This window comes from Cardiocondyla obscurior, linkage group LG07 (assembly GCF_019399895.1).
Source record: "Cardiocondyla obscurior isolate alpha-2009 linkage group LG07, Cobs3.1, whole genome shotgun sequence".
Taxonomy (NCBI): domain Eukaryota; kingdom Metazoa; phylum Arthropoda; class Insecta; order Hymenoptera; family Formicidae; genus Cardiocondyla; species Cardiocondyla obscurior.
In genome coordinates, this window is record NC_091870.1 from 738486 (window position 1) to 758418 (window position 19933).

A 19933-nucleotide genomic window follows, 5' to 3' on the forward strand; every position below is an offset into this window, starting at 1 on the left:
TATGACACTACCCGTTACTAACGTTGACGCGCATACCTTTTAGATCGGCGGGAGAACAAAGCGATGAGGTAGTTGACAGCTCGCGCTTCGGTCATGTGAAAAGAGCGGTAATGACTCGACGATGACGATGACGATCCTGTTTGTACCGCTTCGCGGTATGCGCTCGGAAAACGTGAGATGATTCATCATACTTTTGGCGGCCGACAAATCAGAATTGTGTCGCCGAACCCGTTATATCTTATATCTTGCCCGTTTGATTTTAAACCTCGAACTTATTATTTTATAACAGATAAACTCATTATTTAATAATTAATTTACATAGATATATTATAATTCTTTAAAATGAATTGATTTAGAAAAGATCAAACCACTATTTTAAACTTGATTGGGTATAGAAAATCGTTTCTTTCTTTCTCTCGGACCGTTGCTTCAGAAAATTTCTTCCCGTTGTCCAGTTCTTTTTTGCGATTACTTTTACGACTATAGTTTCTCCGTTTTATCATCTCTAAGAGAAGTTTCCTGTTTTCTCCCGGTGGTTCTCTTTCGCCGGTTACCTTTACCGCGCGCGTTTTAGTACACAATAAATATGCACGCTCGCAGTTTTGCGCCGAACGAGCCTTGATTCAGCGCCCGGATGACAACGCGGCCAAGAGCTCAGCTGCTCGGCAGTGACAACAAATTCTAACAATACGACTCTCTTACGAGACGTTTGCGCCGTCATGTTTGCATTATGCAGCCCCGAGCACGCTACTCCACGTTGCACAATTATTTCCATCCACCTCTCTCGCTCCGCGGCAGCGTGGTGTAATTATAGTTCTGTGTTAGGCGAAATAATATACGCAACGAAGGCGCGCTTTGTTCAGAGCCGACGCTACTTAATTCCTGCGGCGGTTAATTGGCCTGTTCGCGGTAGTTTCGCGCGCCGCTGGAATACCGTGAAAACAATGGTGAATAAAACGTTTCGGATGTTAATCTAGTGTCATTATTGCGGTTACATTGTATCAATCATCGTGAGAACGCGTTTACTGTAAGCGGAACTTTTTACCGCGCTAAATACTGTATAACACGCACGCTTAGTTTATTAGAAGCAGTCGATTTTTCGCGAAAATTCCGCAGATGTTTAAGCGAGCGTAGCGAACGTACGCCTGTTACTTGAATGCGCGCGAACGGCCAGGCCCATCATCAGCGGATATAAAGATAATTGTACGGGATGAATCGCGTTTCGAATTACACGAATCAATCGGGAGAGCCGCTGCATACTTAATATTTTCTCGCATCGCGCGGCCATTTGCCAACGCCTCCGCGTTTTCTGAATGCCAATTGTCTTAATGATACTTAGCTTGCTCACGCGATTAAGTTAACAAGACGAAAAGAGACAAAGCTGCGCAATGTTTCACGGATATTAATATTTAATACGTGAAATTATTATATTTTAAACCTTTTTTTTTTTAATTATTAACATATTCGTTTTATTAGCAATTATGTTACCGCAGGAATTCTATTGTTTTTTTTTTAAAGAGGTTTAGCAATTGACAAGGATTAGTTTGAATTGGAAAAAAAGATGATTGAGAAATTAATGGAAAGAAATTAAATCGTAGGGATTAATCGCAGGTTAAGGCTGAAATGAAATCATCTTCGAAGCAGCCGCCGTCGCGCTTAGGTGATTCCCCCTTCGTTATGCATCGCGTGCACCGCAAGGAAGTACCGTTGAAACCGTACTTTCCTTTTCCTACCGGGAAAATACTATTTCCGATTATACGTTTCAGAAAAGATTCGATCGAAGGAGCACCAAAGGTAAAAAGCTGTTCGCATTAACTGCACCGAGCTATTGAGCGTCTCTATAACTAGAAATTGTTTAAGATGTCCAATCCTCTTTGTATTTAAACGCGTGTATTTATTTAATTATTTAGGTATACGTATTAAGCCATTAATTGCATTAAAACTATATATTTGAGATTTTTGTTTATCGGAGAGATTTTTTTTTTTCTGAAACAGCTGCGTTTTATTTTATAATTATTTTTCTAGATATTTTATTTTTGAAATATTTATCATAATTCTTTCAAGTTTAAAGGCCACCGTTTTTGCAGATATCAATAATGTCATTGTCATACGGCAGAAAAAAAAATGTATCGTGTTACTTTACATCAATAATTCTTGCACATTTATATGAATAATTAATTTTATTTCAAACTTGTTGCTAAAAATTTTTATTCCGATATTAAAATTCGACAAAAAAAAAAGTTTAAAAACTAGGCATTGATTAAAAAAATCCGTCGACTTCTCAACGTTGGTTACGTTCGATTTCAACAAAGTCTTTTATTGTACAAAATTGATCTTGAAGCGGAGATCATTCACCGCGCTTTTATCGGCAACGCGTTACCGGAAATAAGTCTTGAGCGTTGCAAATTTTTTTATTTATCAAAACGACGTGTACGTACACGCGTTTTACGCGCGGACTCGTCCACGTTGTTTGTGCCCGTGCATTCACCACTTTTAACCGCGATATCCCTACTACGATGCTGTTCGCCAGCCAACCGGTAGAATTACTAGAACGGATACCTATCTACGTGAGGCCCGACCGGCTCGAGAGCTCAGCCTGCGACAGTTGTGGCTCGGTCGCTCTCAAGGAGTCATCTTGGCTTCGCCGTTAGCCGGTTTTCCGTAGGATCCCTAACAAAAGGATTTTCTCTAGTAAAAGAAGAAGCGCGGCATTCGGAAGGATTTTAAAAACTAAGAAATCGCCAAGCAACCCTCGTCGCACTTGAGAGCGAACTTGTCGAAGGATTCTCAAGAATTTATCAATACGAGACTAAGGAATTTTCATTACTCAGCCGGACGTAATACGATTTCAAGGTGCGTGATTTATTTGCTATTTTATTTATTGATCTATTGGTCCTTTAAATGTTTACGAGTTATTTTATTTATGTCGGACTTTTGTTGAATTTCACCGAGGAAGAAATTTTTAATTTTCGGCTAATTAAAAAATATAACGAGATAAATCTGATGTGACTGTCAAAATTAATGCGCGTAATATGAGCTCGAGTTTATCTCACGTCAGATGTATGTGTAGGATGAGATCTGCCGGAAATATTTTAGGCGCGAACGATAACAAACGTGTAAGGCAAGCTCCGTGTCGGCGGTGCGAGATCTAGATCATTATTTCGATCGCCTTGAAAGCCCGGAGCCGCGCGTCGTTACGAATCCGGATTAAAATGCTGCGACTCGAATCAAACTGGCACTTAGCGCGACGTACGTATGCCAATCGCGGCCTCATCTAGTAAATACGTGACATCTGTACGTGAACGTCTTTGCTATTTCCGCAATTTTATCGCGCTACTTTATCGTCGTTTTCAGAAAAGTCACGCACCACGTTTTTCCATTATTCTTGGTATCTCCGCCGTCGATAAGCACGCGCGGCGTAATAATTGACATCGGCATTGTTAACTTCAAGAAGGAATGCCGTCGATTTAAAACTTCAACACGCGTTGATTAAAAAATTGATACATTTGTCAACTTCGCTGCAACTTTAATTACTTGAAACGTACGAGGATAAACCGTTAAAGTTTAATTAATTGAATTCAAGTCGGAATTAAGCTCTCGGCAGTCGATGAAAAAGTTATTAGCTCCGGCCTAAAGTGGAGTGGAACGAGCGGATTGCCGGTTGGACACGGCCGATCGCTGATCGATCCTTTAAAGGGATTAAGAAGAAGCCGTGTAATGTCCAACGAGAAACAGAACGGAAAAATAAAGCGGTGGGGAAAAATCCTGGGAGGCCGTATATGGATAACGATCTCTCTAACGGTCGCCGATAAATCACTGAGGTTCTAACGGGTGATTTATGCTTCCGAATCGACTAGTCTCCGCTTTCGTGGAACGTTCGGCGGCAGTTGTAAAGGAACGCATCCGAAGTGGATTCCCAGATGAAGCAGCGAACGGAGGGGGTTTTATTGCCGCCAGGTGGAAGGCGATATCGATAATCGTACGGCGAAGGACGACCTTTTTTCTTTTTCTTTCCTTCTTTTTTTTTTTTTTTTGTTCACCGTCAAATGTACCGGAGCGTGTGAAAAGGAGCCCAGAAGGGGCGGCGTAAGAAAATGGCGCAAAAACTCACAAAGAAAAACCGGAGGAACGAGAACGCGCACCTGGAAACCTTCGAGGTTTCGTCGGCTATTTATAGTACATGCGTGCCGCGCGCTGTTTCTGCTCCACGCGATTATCTGTATGTTGACAGATTATTCAAATAATTGACACTAATCCCCGTGCAAAGACATGAAATGTTAAAACTTCGAAGTTATCGCAATTAAATCTCACCCGTATAATTTTCAAATGAGCAATCGTAGGTAAGCGTAGATGGGACTGGATTAAAAAAGTTGTTCGGGACGTTCAAGAAAGGAGTTTACAATTATGTTTAATAGCGCGCCAGCACGCCACGGACTTACGCTGTCGCACGCTTCTACATTAACGTGCGAACGTTAAACGTGCTTTTACAAGCCGGTGAAATTGCCGGTTGTGCGGAATTAACTAATTTAGTCAATGATACCACGCGAGCGAAATGTAAAAGTACAGCGACGAAAGTTCACATTAAAGTTGCTAGGAAAAAGATCAAATATCGCGCGAGAAGACTTTTCGGCTTAGGACCCGACGTCGTAAGACTCGCGTAAACTCGCTGGCGAATAATTTCAGTTAGTTTTGGACCACGCCGGACTTCGTGACGGTGTTATTTAGCAAATCGACTGTCTGAACGACAAATAGCTCTATGACAGAGCCGAGCGAAGGAGGAACAATCTCGGGCTGTGACATCATCTGTAGGATCGGATCATCTCGCGCGACTTACGACTTTAGTAACGACGCTCGTGTAATTGCGTAATCCTCGTGGCAGATGTCATTTTTGGGAGGGAAGTCGTTTGTTTTTGACGATGATTTGTTGCGTCAAGTATTCATCCTGAAAAGAAACTGCGTGAGCGGAATAGTAATGAATTGCGAAAAGAATTAAAGTTTGGAAATATCTACAAGCGAGAAAAAGTTTAAAGTAATATTTAACTCGTCTCTAGTAGTTTTCTCAATATTGAAGAGAAATAAAAATCATGAGGTTACCGATAAATATTTGTAATTGTACGACCCGCATTTTTTTTTTCTTTTTTTTTAAAGAACTTGTAATGTTATTAATAATGTAAAATTTTTAATTGCAATATGCGAAAATTAACGAAATATACGGACGTTAAAAAATAAAAATGCGTTTCGATCGGAGCAGAAAGGCTGTTTTTAATTAGAGCGTAGACGATGTGATTAGGTAATTTGAATCTATCGTTCGAGGTGAGGATGTGACGATCACCATGCAGAGATCTAATCTGTCGAAGTTGTCGCAGCCGCATTCGCAAAACATCGCGTCCTAAATCTAGATCTACTACGTCGATCCTCATTCGGATCACGTACATCTTTTATCTCTCTTTTATAATTTATACGTACTCCTTTTCCATTAGTTAGTTTTTTTTTTTTTTTTTCTTATTTTTTATATTTATATCCTAGATGGTGAATTTAAAAGGCGCTCTGGGCGCTGACGAGCTCACCGACAAGAAGGTCGGTCTTCCTCGTGCCCTTTTGGCAGAGTTTTTCGGAACTCTGTTACTCAACTTTTTCGGCTGCGGTGCCGTGGTGACCGGAAGTGTCATCGCTATCAGCCTGGCTTTCGGCCTGGTGGTCGCAGGGACAATTCAAGGGATAGGTCACGTTTCCGGTGGCCACATCAACCCGGCGGTTACGTCTGGCCTTGTCGTCATCGGCAAGGTAATAATCCCGCTTTCGCACCGATTTCTCGTTCAAATATTGGTAGGTCAATTGCAGCAATAAGTCTCTCGATCGTAGATACCAATTATCAGAGGCGTTCTGTACATTGTGGCGCAATGTGCCGGCGCTATTGCGGGCTCGGCTATCCTACGGGCCCTCTCGGCCAGCACAATGGAGGATTTTCTGGGCGTGGTGAAGCTTTCCCACGGGATCACACCGGTGCAGGGATTTGGGGTGGAATTTTTCCTCGCGTTGATCTTAGTGTTGGTGGTTTGCGGAGCGTGTGACGCCGCTAAGCCGGACAGCAAAGGGATCGCGCCCCTCATCATCGGTTTGGCAGTCACCGTCGGTCATATCGTCGGCGTAAGTGCTTCGATTTTTGTAGAAGCAGTCTACGAATTTTTTTTTTTTTTTTGCTACATTTTACAGTATTGCTTTACATTATTTAATTTTATAACAATCAGATACCGCGAACGGGCGCAGGAATGAATCCAGCGCGTTCGCTGGGCAGCGCCGTCGTGATGGGCACTTTCGACAATCATTGGGTATACTGGATAGGTCCGATTATGGGCGGTATCGCCGGCGCACTCATGTATGTGCATGTGATCGGACCTGCCAAGCAACCGGAAATACCCACTAGGACTTACGCCTCCGTCGCCACCGAGGAAAAAGAGGTATATTATACCGCGAGAATGTGAGATCGCATTCAGACACGAGTTGAAATATCCCGTATATAATATTTTAATTTTTCTTTTTTTTAATTTAATTTTTAAATAAACCTTCTTGCTTAAATTATCCGTGTCTGAACGTGGCTTTGAAAATCTAGTTTCTAAACGTAAGTCTGGCATCTTTTTACGCTTCAACAAACGTTTAATCCGCATGAAAGCCGCTGCATCAAAGAATATGAACGCATTAACGTTTCACTTATAAATAATATTACTTGCTGGAATTTCGATATTTCTTTGACGATGGGACTTTGTTTCGGAAGCACGAGTACTTATCCGATTGTTTCACAAGGTGTAATTTACAGAAAAATTAATTCATGCATGCTATAATGTATGACGTTAAAATACGACAGAAATATATTTTTATCTTTCAATTAGAACTTTTTAAAAAACCTATAAAGTGCATATGAAGTACTTGCTTTTTTAATAAGGGTACTTTTTCGTTATCTATTCAATTATTTCTTTAGCCTTCACGAGTCTCGGTAATTTTTTTTTTTCGCACGACGAAACTAAGTGCACCATTTCATTCAGGATAAGACTTCTACTCTAAGTCCACGATCGTCTCTATCCCACAGAAGTTCGAGTACATTGACAGCGGACGTGGCGGACTTTAAGATACGAAGATGCCCAGACATACAAGAGCGTTCTAACAATTCGCCTATAAAATAGAGCGTTCGCGTAAAAGAAAAAAAAAAAAGATATATGTATAAAATAGCGAACATGAAAATGTCTTTATTTTACAGCTCCAGAACCTTACCAGCAGGAAAAACACCAGTCCTGCTTGATGCTCTAACTGATTTTAACCGACTTTCTCTGCCAACTCTGCCAAATCGTCTTATATCATATAATGTGATAAGAACTTTATCAATGGCTTTTAAAGAAACTGCCCAAAATATTGCGCGTGTATTTTTAATCTAAAACTTCTGAAATTGCGTTATTATCTGACGGAGGAGGTGCTTAAAAAAACGCGATCTTGACGACGTCGGTTCTTACTGATTTTTAAAAACGCAATTATTTGCATTTCAGTTAATTAACTTTAAAATAAAATCTTTTTTTTTTATAATTAAACATAAATAGCAGAATTGAAAAAAACTGTTATTAAAAGAAATGTCAACTTAAGAATGCCTTAATGCCAAATAATTGAAGACTTTACACTAACGTCACGAAGATAATTAAATGCAGGAGAATTAAACGAATTAAGATTCCTCGTAAGAAATTTCTAAAATTTTGATTAAGACTCGTTCTTTTTTTTTTTTTTTTTAAACTACCTGCCAGATAACAACGAAAAGTTTTCCCAGTAATACAGATATATTGTTACTTTGTATGATACGTTTAGACGTCGACGGATCGTCTTGTAATCGTGAAAATTAGAAAAGCCAAAGACACCTTTCGTTGCGAAATAATTCATGTTGCCGACATCTCATGCCACACTGGACAACATATACATACAGCCCATTTTCCTGCGCAAGACGCATTTTGATAACGCCTTTGATAATCAATCGATTCAATATTTGATTAAATTTTCCTGCATCCCCTTCGATCAATTAATGAAATTAATCATACCCGGAAAATCACGAAACTTAAATACCGTAACGCCGAGTGATTTTAAGTTTGGCATCTTACCATATTACGATACGTAGTTATGTCTTATTGGTAGCTAACGCATACACATATATTAACTCGACTCAGCCTTGAATAATTTAACCTTATTTAGTTATTAAGATTCATTAAGATGTTGTAATACATTTCAAGATTAAGAAATGTTAATAAATAACGTGCAAGCAAACAAAAGATTCGATCACGGGAAAAATTGTTCACTATCTTTTGTATGAATTGCCGTTTCGTTTGCTTAATTATTTCTATGTGTAGTTAATTTATCAGCTTGCGTGAGTTTTTCAATTGTATCGCAATTAGGTTAACACAATTATGCATGCTCGTAATTATTTTGTGTAAATTAATACATATACGGGTGATTGTGTCTTGATATCATCTACTTGACTAGATACTCTCTGAATTTTATAATGTATTCGCATGCACAAAAGAATCATCTAAATATGTGTAAGATACCTGCCACCGTTAAAAGCCACTAATTATAAATGCACATTGCAAACACAATAATTAATATTTTAATTATAACGCCTAATTTATCATATATATACTTCATGTTAGCATGCAAAAATATGCATTTTTATACATACACTATATCAAAACGATAAAATAATATTTAGATATTAGTGATAATTATCAGAGAGTACATATTGCGTATGTATCACTATATATAAATGTGACCGTTATGTGTATTGTTGTATGAAATAAAATGTCTAAATTTTTATACAAATTCTTTGGTATTATTGCTCTCTTAGCAATCACAATTAAAAAAAAAAAAAAAAAAACCGCCGTGCGATTATTGTATATAATACACATATAATTACGTACCAATCTCTTTCTCTGTCTAAATTTCCTTTTCCATATCTATTGTTCAGAAGGAGATGGAATGGAGAAAAGGTGTAATAAATATCACAAGTTTTCTACACTTACACATTTTCATATTCCATATATAGTTCCAAGTATCTTGCAGAATAACGGACAACCTACGTGTTACCGTTTTAACTATTTTAACGAAATAATTCTGAATATAATTATTATAAATGTATATCTATAGTTCATTATCTCTTATGCTCCCATTGTTATGCATGTGTTGACTTGCAGAATCAGAGTCCGTTGCACCAATAAAAAAAAAAAAAAAAAAAAAACGAAAGAGAAAAAGGCAATTTAAATCGATCGAACTGATCGTGGCTCTTCATTAATTTTAATCGAATGCTAAAAGTCGGTTGATCCTTCGCCGTGTTTTAAAAATGATAGCAAAATTACAATGTAAAATAATTAAATCACTCTAAGATCTCCGGACGTTAAAATAGATATATTAATTATATTTAATTAAATGACGCGTGTATTGATCATAATTAAAAATAGTAAAAGTGACTTAATTGACCGAGGGGAGGAGTGCCAGGAATGACAGCCGGTTGGTGCAACTGGCCCTGGCTATGTACTAATCCTTAGAACTAAAAAAAGAAGACGAATCCGATGACTACGCGATCGGTAAGTCGTGACTTTTCTTTTTCTTTTCTTTTTATTCTTTTTCTTCCTTTACTTTGTTATGGCGAAAGCGAAAGTGCACGCGAATGAAAAAATCGCCAGGAGAGATACGGTATGTACATATTTCTCACAACTGATACCGTTTGCAAGTCCGGTGCCAATGAAACCATCCGGTGGTTGACCATATATTTACAGCTGACCTCTCATTGCGATTGTATCGAGTCTAACAATAATACGTGAAAGGCAAGTAAAGTAGGATCAAAACTCTTTCTCATCTTAAAAAAAAAAAGCTTACTTTAAGAACGGCGTCAATCAAATTTTGCAATATTAAAGTAAGATAAGATACGGTGGGATCAATAAGATACGTTGTACGCCAAAATGTTGCAAACTTTCCGAGTTCCTCCCGAGAAAAATCATAAAAGTAATTGTATAACTACGGAAGAAAAAACTTTGAAATGTACAGTGTCGTATAGTACATATCTCGATGTATTAAATTACTCAAATAATACGTTGATTGCGTGATAACGATAATTAATAGACTCGTCGAAATTATTCTCATCACTGTTAATTCTTAAAAAAAAATTAAAAGAAATAAACTGTGCGGGAGAAAATTTAACGTGATCTTGATGCGATAAGCGCGACTTTCGATATCATTAAAACAACTTAAAGAAAGGCGCGTGTGCCCAAATAAAATCGCGCAATATTCTTTTGTAAAAGTATCTTCATAGAAATGGTTTCAGTATTTGATTACGTTATCGGGATATATAAATGCCTGTTACTGTCAATTGAACTCAAGATTCTCGTCGAGTCTTGCGCAATTGGAAATTAACGTTATTATTTTTAATATTAGGATACTGAAATGTGTTAAGATAGGAAAAACACCACAATTTATAAAACGTAACGTGAAAATGGAAATTTAGAATGGGTAAAGAAATAATGAAATTAATTATAAAGGAATATAATTTTTAGAGTTTTGGTGAAATTTTATATCAATATTCTAATAAACTATCAAGCATATTTATAATATATCCTTTAAAATAATAATAATGACTCTAATATATATGTATATATGATATAGTTCAAACAATTTAATATTGCTGTAATTATTATATAATAATAGTATTATGTTATAATTGTAAAATTTTAGTAAGTAATAGCACAATTGTAATGCAACTAAAGCACAAATTGCATTTGATCCTCTTATTCCTTTAATTTTGACGCGTTTTAACGTAAAGTCATGCTATATGTGAATGTAATGCACGTACAGTTGTTCATATAAACGATAAAAATCTATTACGCAAATGAGAGGCTACTATTTTAGGTCGTATATAATATACGTCCTGCGTATTCTGTAGCTAGTGTTGAAACGATTTCAAACTTTACTTTTAGACTAAATCACTCAAACATAATTTGTATGTAAAATCAATTTTTAATGCAAGTCTTCTTCTAATATTTGATTCATAATTGCAACGTTGTATCATTTTCATTTAATCTTGCTGGAAGATCTCGATTGTATATCAAGAATATGATCTATTGCCAGAACGTCAATAAAAACGGAACAGTGATTAATTTTTATTAATTTAATACTAATTGTAAGTATCAAAATTAATTACCAATCGTGCGAGATCTCGGGAATCTTACAATGATTTTAAGAACGTAATTTTAATTTGGTAGAGCACTTTGACCGAAAAAAAAAAAAAAAAAAAAAGCAAACATACTTCAACCTTCCATCTGCGAGAGCTTATCTTCTAAGCTATCTTGGCTATCGTTAGTGTCATTTAAATTGATAGTGTCGTTACCATGTGACAATTCCATGACAGATTCACTCAGGTTAGCGACTGACGTTTTCCTTACTTCCAGAACATCCTCTGACGTTTCGAAAATCGATGCCGTCTCGGAGAGATCTTGATTGTCCAACGCGATAGTACCGGAATCAGGCTGACTCTCTTCCTGCGCGACGATCGCTGGCAAAGGTTCTTCTATTTCAGGATCCAATTTAATTACCGTTTCCTGCGCGACTTCGACCTCCATCGGCGTCTCTTCTTCCTTGACACTCTGTTCGTTCAGCTGCATTTCACCGTCTTGATCCGCCGGCTCGTCGACCTCCATCGTTGAATCGGTCTTTTCTTTCGCGTCTGGCGTCGACGACGCTGACGTGATGCCGGAAATTTGCGTGAGATTACTCAGAACTGTCTCTTGCATTTTCACCACGTTTTCGGTGGTCTCAAAAATGCTGCATAGTTCGCGACTCATCTCTTCCACCTCCGATGTATCGGCAGGTTTCACGATCATGTAACGTTTATTCGTGTACACTTTGTTGCTACAGATTGTTGGACCCTTCATCTTCGGACTCTTCGGCGTTTCGCTTGACGCAGTATTGCTGTTGTCCCTCGCCGTCGTTTTCAATGTACTCTGGACCACTTCTTTCTCATTTTCGAAAATCTTCTCCCCGACAGAAGTTTCCTCTTGCTTCGGTTCAATTGTTTCAGGCTCCTCCTTTATTTGCGTTGATTCCTTCGTCAACGTCGACTCCGTATCGTCATTATATTCTCGTTCTTCGTCATATATACTTTGTTTCCGTTTCACAAATACTCTTTTCAGCGGGAGTTGCTGTTCGTCCTCAGATTCGTCGTGTCGTTCCGGTAACATTTCGTCGATTGTTTCGTAGTCTTGTTGCGCTTTCTTCGCCTGCAGCTCTTCGATCTTCAGTCTCTGCTGCTCAACTCGTTTCTCTAATTGTTCCAGCTTCTCCTTAGTTTCCTGATCCTGTCCTTGAGCAGCTGCTGCCTGTGTCTTTTGCTGAACGGAAACGGTCGAGCTTTTCGGCGTACTACTGCTAGACGACGCCGAAGTCTTGAGCTCGAATTTCTCGTTTGTAGTGACGTCTCCTGTCTTCTTAAGATCCGCGGACTGCAGCACCGCCTGCACTAGATTCTGAGTCTTATCGAGCGACCGTTTTACTACTACTCGCTTCACCACGTTACCAGTTGGCAGTTTTGCCAGCTCCGCAGGATCTATCGCGGTGCCGTCCGGATTCATGATAACTTCGCGAGTAGTATCACCTTGACGAATAATTCTACGGACAATCACTCGTTTGACCTTGTGCGATCCGGGAGTGCTGGTTAGAGAGGTATCTCCTTCTTTGATACTAGATGTAGTAATTGGTGACCCATCGCTGTTTCCCCCTCCTGATTTCCTTACCACGATTCGTTTAATCACCTTAACGGTGTTAACAGCCTTTGGAGTGGACTCCGAGATTTCTGCCTTATCGCCGTCCTTGCGAGGTTGGGAAGCGCTTTGGGATCTTGTGACAGGTGCGGTTTCCTTATTCGGATCTTGACCAGGGCTCTGATGCTTCAACGGAATCTTGTGCTCTTTAAATACCGAGGCAACAATTTTCTGCACTTGCGCCTCGGTCTCATCCACGCGGCCGCTCTTAGAGTTTTCATCCCTCTGTAACGATGTGGCGCCTTTGGAGGTGCTCGGAGACGAGGTCGGAGTGCCTTGCTTCACGATTTTCTGTTCTTGAACGTCACGACGTTGGATTGGCATTAGCGTCTTAATAGTCTTCTTCACCATGTTGCCATCCTTATCGCGCACGTACATTACTTTAGGCTCATCTTTTTCTTGCTTCACAGGTTTCTCTTCCTTGTCGTCTCTTTCTTCGTCGTCGTCGTCCTCCTCGCTTTCCGAGGGTGGCCTTGGTGGCTTCGGCAGCTTCTTCACAATGTACGCCGGCGGCTCGTAGTCGTCGTCAGAATACTGATCTTCTTCCTCTTCTTCCTCTTCTTCAGAATCCAGCTCAATGTTCTTCTTATTCTCAGGCGCCAGGCCGTCCGGGCCCATTTTCTCGCCTGCTTCAATATGCTGCTTAATGTGAGTAACATAATCGGCGCGATTACGACAAGATTCTTGACAAACGTCACAAGTAAGGCCCATTCCTGTGCGTTTCGTATGCGTCAATTGATGCACCTCCAAACTATCTTTTCGTTTGAACGCCTTACCGCAATCTTCGCATACATGGCGCTTTTCCACCGAATGGGTGCGCATATGTCTGGTCAAGTGATGCGACAGTAGGAACGTACGTGGACATAATTTACACATGTACGGCCGATGACCAGCATGAGTAGACAGATGACGTGCTAGCTTTGTGCTGGTGTGAAAGGCTTCTTTGCAGTAGTCGCACACAAAAGTTTTATCTTCGTTATGAAGCAACTCGTGCCGCTCCAGACCTTGCTTGTATTGAAAATGCTTGTTGCAGATGTTACACTGGTAGGGCTTTTCTTTCTTGTGCAGCGAATCTTCGTGTTTTTCGAGCTCCTCCGTGGTAAAGAACTCGCGTTCGCAGTGCTGGCAAGCGTAGCGGGTCTCTTCCCTGTGCACCTTCTCGTGACGTTGCAGCAGATTCAGCCGCGAGAACTGTTTCTGGCAGATCGGGCACGAGTACGGCTTCTCCTCCGAATGCGTGGTCATATGCTTGCCCAAGTCGTACTTGGTGAAGAAGTGCCGATCGCACTCCGTGCATTTGTAATTGCGGTCGCGATGGCCGCGCTGAATGTGCAACAGCAGAGCTTGACGCAGCGGGAATGTACGATCGCATTGATCACATGCGTGAACTCTGATTTCTCCGGGTTCTAATTTTCTTTCTTCCTTTATTACCGTTTGTTCGCCCTCGCTGCCACCGTCCTGCTCCTCTTCGTAAAGATGCTGATCGTTGGATTTCCCTTTTTCATTCTGTCGCTCGCGTTCTCTTTCTCTATCCTTTTCTCTGGTTTCGTGTCTATCTCTTGTATCCCTATTGTCATTGTCGGTGCGCTGTTTCTTCGAGATCTCGTTTTGTGATCTGGACTCAGCTGATCTCTTGCTGCCGATTTCCGATGGTGGATCGGTGGGAATCGGTGGGAAGGGTCTCGGCAAAACTCCAGACAGAGGATAGTCCCTGAGAGCTTCATCTGCCTTCTTGCACTGCAGCTTGAACTTGTACGAGCGATCTAGATTCCAGCGGCACATGTTGCAGATCATTTGCGGCATTCCATCTGCGGCGTACACCTACCGAGAATAAGACGATTAATAGTTTAAAAGAAATCTCATCGGTGTTAGATATTCGGAAATTGCAGGAGAGGTAATCGTTGGATCTGTGTAAGTTTTAAATAACGTTTAAAAAATTTAAAGTTATATATTGCGAGTCTTAAATCATTAATTAAAAACCTATTATTCGAAAATCAATAGAAAAAATTTTGTTAAACCTCTATTAAAAAGAAAAAAAAATTATTAAGCAATACGTTGTCTACAAAAAATACACTTACTTATCGTTAAATAAAATTGATTATTTTTTTTTTACGGACTTGGCTTGATATTATTTTTTAGCCGGGATATATCTATTAAAATAAATCATTTGTCGTCATTCTCGAGAGTTTAAAATAAAAAAATCTCCGAAGAGAAATCCGGCGGGAAACGCGCGTCATCAAGCGACCGCCATCTCTGCGCGAACGTGAGAACCGTGACGACGTATCGCCCAGCAAGATCGCCACCTACGCTATCGGTGTTACCGCGCGATCGTATATCGGCCCGTTTGACGACACAACAATGCGCTACTTCCGAAGCAGCACGCCCCGTCTAATCTCGTGGATTCAAATCGAATGGACGACGCGCGACGGGAGGCACCGAGAGGGTTAAATTTCGCGGAAACGTTACCCGCAAGAGGAACTCGGGAACGTTGGCACACCCCCGGCGGTCGATGCCACCGAAGGTGGCCCATTGCGGGTATCGTTAGCGGCTGGGGGGCGGACCACACACTCACCTCGATGGCGACGCAAGACATGATTTGCAACGCGAGCGGCACCTGGAACGGCTTGTTGTGATCGCGGTCGTAAATGAAGCTCAGCGGCTCCGTGTCCGACAGGCAGAATCGGCAGACGCGCCGCGAGCGCAGCGGCGCCGGCCTGTTCTCCATGTCTGCCGGCGTCTCTTCTCGCTCGACTTCCACTTCCTCGCCTTCTCCGTCGCCTCCTCGTCCTGCACGCTTCGCCGTTTCCTCACCGCGCACTCACGGTGTGTGGCAGCGCGACCGCGCTCGGCAACCGCGCGCGCGATCAACCACTCCGTCGGGAGCAACAACTCCGCCGCCCGGACACCAAAAGAGATCGCACGAATAAACTCGCGAATTCACCAGCCCGGCTGCCACTTCGACTTCACTCGCTAGTTGCCCGCTCGTCCGCTTGCCTGATTTTTCGCTCGCTCGCACTGCTCGCTCGCTCGATGACGCCGAGCGTCGGTAAGCACCGCCGTGTACCGTGTACGTTGCCTCCTCGCCGGGGAACAGCGGATACGCCGCCACGGCGCTTTATAATGGCGGAAGAACGCGGAACAGGCTGGCCACGCGCGTCTCCGCCGCCGCGTAGGGAAGACGCCGTCTCTCGTCGTTGCGCAGTGGCGCCGAGGGAACGTATCGCCCGGACATGCGAATGGAAACGCGCGGTCGATAAGTCGCGACGCTTATCGTCGATTAATACGCGGCGGTCTGGGTGCGACCCTTCGCGAAGAGATAGCGCACCTATTCTCGTTCACACCTTCGAGAACTCCCAAGCAAAGTAAATAATAAAAATGCTCTTTGCCGGGACGTCGATGACGAACGTCTACGATAAATCGGCAGGAGATCGGCGCTACGAGATCTGTAAGTTCAACCAGGTTCAACTTAATTTATCGGTTCCAGTACTTGGCATTTGATTTTTCGATTCTGAGATCTATGACGAGACTTTCGAAGATCACTCGCGGTTGTAATTATAATTGTCTATTCCGATAGCATCGATCGTAATCACTAATATATTCTAAACTTTAAGAGCCTGAGCATCATAGAATCGTTTCAGTAGATTGTACTACACCACAACGTGTCAAGGTTTTGCAGGATCGTGAGAGAAAGGAGTTGCTGGCCACCGAACTGGCGATCAGGGGACGTTGTCCTGTTGGAAACCGAATGCTCGCCGATATTAGAATCCTGGAATGTCAAGGTGAAGTCCTTGCCCACCGCATTACGTATGGACTCTTGTTTTTTTGAAATAGAAAAAAGAAAGGAAAAGAGCAAGCCTTTCTCCTCGCACGAATTCGCATCTGCGACTGAAATCCGCGACGATTTCTCGCTTCATTCAGTTCAGTCTTTTGTCAGCAGACAATCGAGAAAGTAATAATTTAATAACGTAAGAAATAAAGCAAAATTATTAATAGTCAAAGAAAGGTAATACGATTTTTTAGAAATATAATTAACGTTGTTGATTTCAGGAACTTTGGCCTACTGGTTGAAATTATCTTGAAGAAACTTTGTACAAAATTCGATAAAAGAATAAACGTATAAAGAGGTAAAAAAAAAATTTTGTAAGTAACGATTTTTAATAATTTTCTGTTCAATTATTAAAGTTTTATGAAATATTAAAAAAAAAATTTAACATGCATATTTAAAGATAAAACATTATTTAAAAATAAATAATATATTACATACTTTCTTTAAATAAAGCTTAGGCAGATAACAATACGCGAAAACGAAAACTGGAAACATTAAGGGACGAAACTGGAATATCACGTTATTCTGTCGATGGGTGGAAGACAACATGCTAAAAATATCTCGCAGGTAAATAAAGCCACCAGAAAATCCTGATTTTCGTAAAACAATGCACTGCTTTTGCGGCGAGCATTTGCCGTATTTTACTTTACTTCGAACTTTCATACTTGGCATGTAATTGTTATAAATTGATTTAGGCTTTAATTTTTAGAGAAATTAAATTGATATGAAATTACTCCAAAGAATTCATAATTAATTTAATAAAATATACGTACGAGTGACAGTAGGGACAAATCTTTATATTAATAAATGTACGCTATTAACGTAAAGAATATTGGTAAAAGTTTTGATGTACTTGTAACATGTATTGTACGCTAATATGCAGTTTTCTAACGTGCAATTTTGATGCAATTCCAGACACAAGCAAACGCACATACGTGTTGAAAATTGACGTGTACATGTGAATATACATATGTATATGTACCATATAGAAGATTGTCGGTTTTCCCCCCATAGACTCTACGTGAACACCAAGTGTTGTAACCATGGATGCAAAGTGGGGGCCACATATAAGACCCCGACGTTTGAAGGGGCCCAGTAGTCTCTAGTCATCGATACAACCGCGTTACTACGACAAGATCATTACGCATAGTGACGTCACTCTATCTTTCTTTCTCAATCAGGGCTATCTTCCATCAGGATGAAGACGGTCGTTCTTCTCCTGATCTGTTTAGGTGAGCTTTTATCAATCTTTGTCAATGGAATACGATAGCTAATACGATTCGAAATAAAGTGGAAGTTTTTAATTTCTTTTTGGAAGCTTTTTTTTACGTGTAAGTGTTACGATATAACGCTATCTCCGCGATACATGATAAATTAATAAATTCAAAGTAATTGAAAGCTCTTAGATATAAAAATAATTAATTAATTAAAACAAAGACTTTTAGAGAACTGACGCGTTTTGAGGATCGTCTGTATTTTATCCGATTATTTTATTGATATCAAAGTAGAATTTGCTAATAGTGCGCTTGAAAGCCAAGCTGATTAAGCGTGTTTAAGTTCTGGGTAACTAACGAGCCAAGTATATATACGGGAGCTCAGCCACTTTCTCACTTTCTTCGCTCGTGGTCGCGAGGTCGTCTGGCATATCTTCAGGGACGCAGACGACATACCGCCTTGAAAATACGCTGAAGGACCAGTCGACCCTCCACCTTAAAACATTCACTTTCGTTTTCCTTTATTTTCTTTCTTTATTTCGCTTTGTTATCGGCTTTACTGAATAACTCGCGACGTCAAACGATTTGAGCGAATTTGAAAGTTTCCTGACCCATTAAAATCTAGGAGAATTAATTTTATACATTAAATAAATCTAAAAATATATTAAAGTACTTTGCACAATTTGACGTTAATAGAATAATATCGAAACCATGATTAGAATTAAAATGTTCAAATGTTTAGTTTAATTTTTTTAATTTTTGTCGACTATATATATAATCTTAGATTTATATAATATTTTAGGAGTAGTTACTGCTTTAACGAGGAAGCAAGAGGCTGCCGAGCAAAGTCGTCGAAAGGCCGCCTTAGCCACGACCCCGAAAACTAAACAAGAGCAAGAACAGGAGTACGAGGATGACGATGATCTGGTAGATCAATGTCCGGAACCCAATGGATATTTTCCAGATGCTGAACAATGCGATAAATATTACGATTGCCAAGATGGCAAGATAACCGAGAAATTATGTCCCGATGGACTCGTCTTCAACGATTTTAGCCCGCAACACGAAAAGTGCGATTTGCCATTCGGCATTGATTGTTCAAAGAGACCTAAGCGACGTAAGCAAACTGTTTTGTTAATAATAATGCGATCTAATGTTCCGAGATTATTAAAAAAAAAATTTTAATTATGCTCATAAGTTGTATTTTTTTTTATTAATCTATACATTTTTTTATATAGAGAAACCGCAACCGTCGCCACACTGTCCTCGTATGCACGGCTATTTCGCACACGAGGACCCTAGGAATTGCAATACTTTCTACTACTGTGTGGAGGGCAAGTTTAACATGATAACTTGTCCGGACGGTTTGGTCTTTTCTGAGAAGACCGGCATCTGTAACTGGCCGGATGAAGCGCAGAAAAAAGGTTGCGGTTCCCGTGAACTTTTCAACTTTACCTGCCCGAAAGTCGACGAATCTGTAGCTGCGACCCATCCGCGTTATCCCGATACGGAGGATTGCCAGTATTTCTACGTGTGTGTTAACGGCGAGGTACCAAGACGAAGCGGATGTAAACTCGGCCAAGCATTCGACGAACGAAGCGGAAAGTGCGACTGGGCCAGAAAAATACCTGAATGGTATGTATTATGCTTTGATATTTTTATATTAAGAAAAAAAAAGTTCGTGAATTTTAAATTGAAAGAAAAATTCTCTTTCTTATTTATTGTTAAACGTGTTTCTGAAGTAAAAAATTGAATTGCAGCAAAGATTGGTATAAAGATCAGCTGACTGACGAAGAATTAGACGCCTTGGAAAATCCACCACCTAAACCCAAGCCTACCGGTGGACCAAGCAGAAGAAAAAGCAACAGACCAACTGTATAAGGCCGAATCTAGATTAAGCCTGTGTAGGTTTTTAAGATTTTATTTTTATAAATCACCTATTGTATAATAAACTTATCTTTACTATAAACACACGTTCTTTCGTAAATCCTATCTTTAAAATAATTAATTATAGTATTAATCTAACTTTAAACAGTTTAATAAAATATGTTAGTAATTTT

The 19933-nt window shown here is 40.2% G+C and overlaps 3 protein-coding genes across 5 annotated transcripts; 2 read left to right on the forward strand and 1 right to left on the reverse strand.

Moving 5' to 3' along the window:
- Window positions 1-2371: 2371 nt before the first annotated feature.
- LOC139104392 (aquaporin AQPAn.G) lies at window positions 2372-8847 on the forward strand. 2 transcript variants are annotated; one of them, XM_070659843.1, is made up of 5 exons: window positions 2372-2853; window positions 5527-5784; window positions 5863-6147; window positions 6249-6458; window positions 7085-8847. In XM_070659843.1, exons 2-5 carry the CDS (start codon window positions 5527-5529, stop codon window positions 7121-7123), a joined length of 792 nt encoding a protein of 263 aa, XP_070515944.1. In that variant the 5' UTR covers window positions 2372-2853; the 3' UTR covers window positions 7124-8847. The 2 variants fall into 2 exon arrangements, with proteins under 2 accessions (XP_070515944.1, XP_070515943.1); XM_070659842.1 differs by having other exon boundaries at window positions 2374-2853; window positions 7253-8847.
- Window positions 7751-15918, reverse strand: LOC139104390 (uncharacterized). Its single transcript, XM_070659839.1, has 2 exons — window positions 15406-15918; window positions 7751-14654 (listed from the first exon to the last, which is right to left on the reverse strand). The coding sequence occupies exons 1-2, from the start codon at window positions 15556-15558 to the stop codon at window positions 11325-11327; spliced, it is 3483 nt and encodes a 1160-aa protein (XP_070515940.1). The 5' UTR covers window positions 15559-15918; the 3' UTR covers window positions 7751-11324.
- A 277-nt stretch (window positions 15919-16195) lies between these two features.
- On the forward strand, window positions 16196-19854 carry Cpap3-b (cuticular protein analogous to peritrophins 3-B). 2 transcript variants are annotated; one of them, XM_070660027.1, is made up of 7 exons: window positions 16196-16278; window positions 16501-16798; window positions 16881-16973; window positions 17113-17891; window positions 18676-18990; window positions 19112-19508; window positions 19634-19854. In XM_070660027.1, the coding sequence occupies exons 4-7, from the start codon at window positions 17858-17860 to the stop codon at window positions 19752-19754; spliced, it is 867 nt and encodes a 288-aa protein (XP_070516128.1). In that variant the 5' UTR covers window positions 16196-16278; window positions 16501-16798; window positions 16881-16973; window positions 17113-17857; the 3' UTR covers window positions 19755-19854. The 2 variants fall into 2 exon arrangements, with proteins under 2 accessions (XP_070516128.1, XP_070516129.1); XM_070660028.1 differs by lacking the exon at window positions 16196-16278 and having other exon boundaries at window positions 16310-16798; window positions 17113-17226; window positions 17575-17891.
- The last annotated feature ends 79 nt before the right edge of the window (window positions 19855-19933 follow it).

What these genes read in the sequence shown, in the direction of transcription:
- LOC139104392 (XM_070659842.1), top strand. Translation starts at nt 5,527, where the DNA reads ATGGTGAATTTAAAAGGCGCTCTGGGCGCTGACGAGCTCACCGACAAG. An exon ending in CCGTCGGTCATATCGTCGGC is followed by an intron (nt 6,148 to 6,248) that starts GTAAGTGCTTCG and finishes TATAACAATCAG; the next exon opens with ATACCGCGAACGGGCGCAGG. An exon ending in TCGCCACCGAGGAAAAAGAG is followed by an intron (nt 6,459 to 7,252) that starts GTATATTATACC and finishes TTTATTTTACAG; the next exon opens with CTCCAGAACCTTACCAGCAG.
- LOC139104390 (XM_070659839.1), bottom strand. Translation starts at nt 15,558, where the DNA reads ATGGAGAACAGGCCGGCGCCGCTGCGCTCGCGGCGCGTCTGCCGATTC. An exon ending in TGTCTTGCGTCGCCATCGAG is followed by an intron (nt 14,655 to 15,405) that starts GTGAGTGTGTGG and finishes TATTCTCGGTAG; the next exon opens with GTGTACGCCGCAGATGGAAT.
- Cpap3-b (XM_070660027.1), top strand. Translation starts at nt 17,858, where the DNA reads ATGAAGACGGTCGTTCTTCTCCTGATCTGTTTAG. An exon ending in TCTTCTCCTGATCTGTTTAG is followed by an intron (nt 17,892 to 18,675) that starts GTGAGCTTTTAT and finishes ATAATATTTTAG; the next exon opens with GAGTAGTTACTGCTTTAACG. An exon ending in TTCAAAGAGACCTAAGCGAC is followed by an intron (nt 18,991 to 19,111) that starts GTAAGCAAACTG and finishes TTTTTTATATAG; the next exon opens with AGAAACCGCAACCGTCGCCA.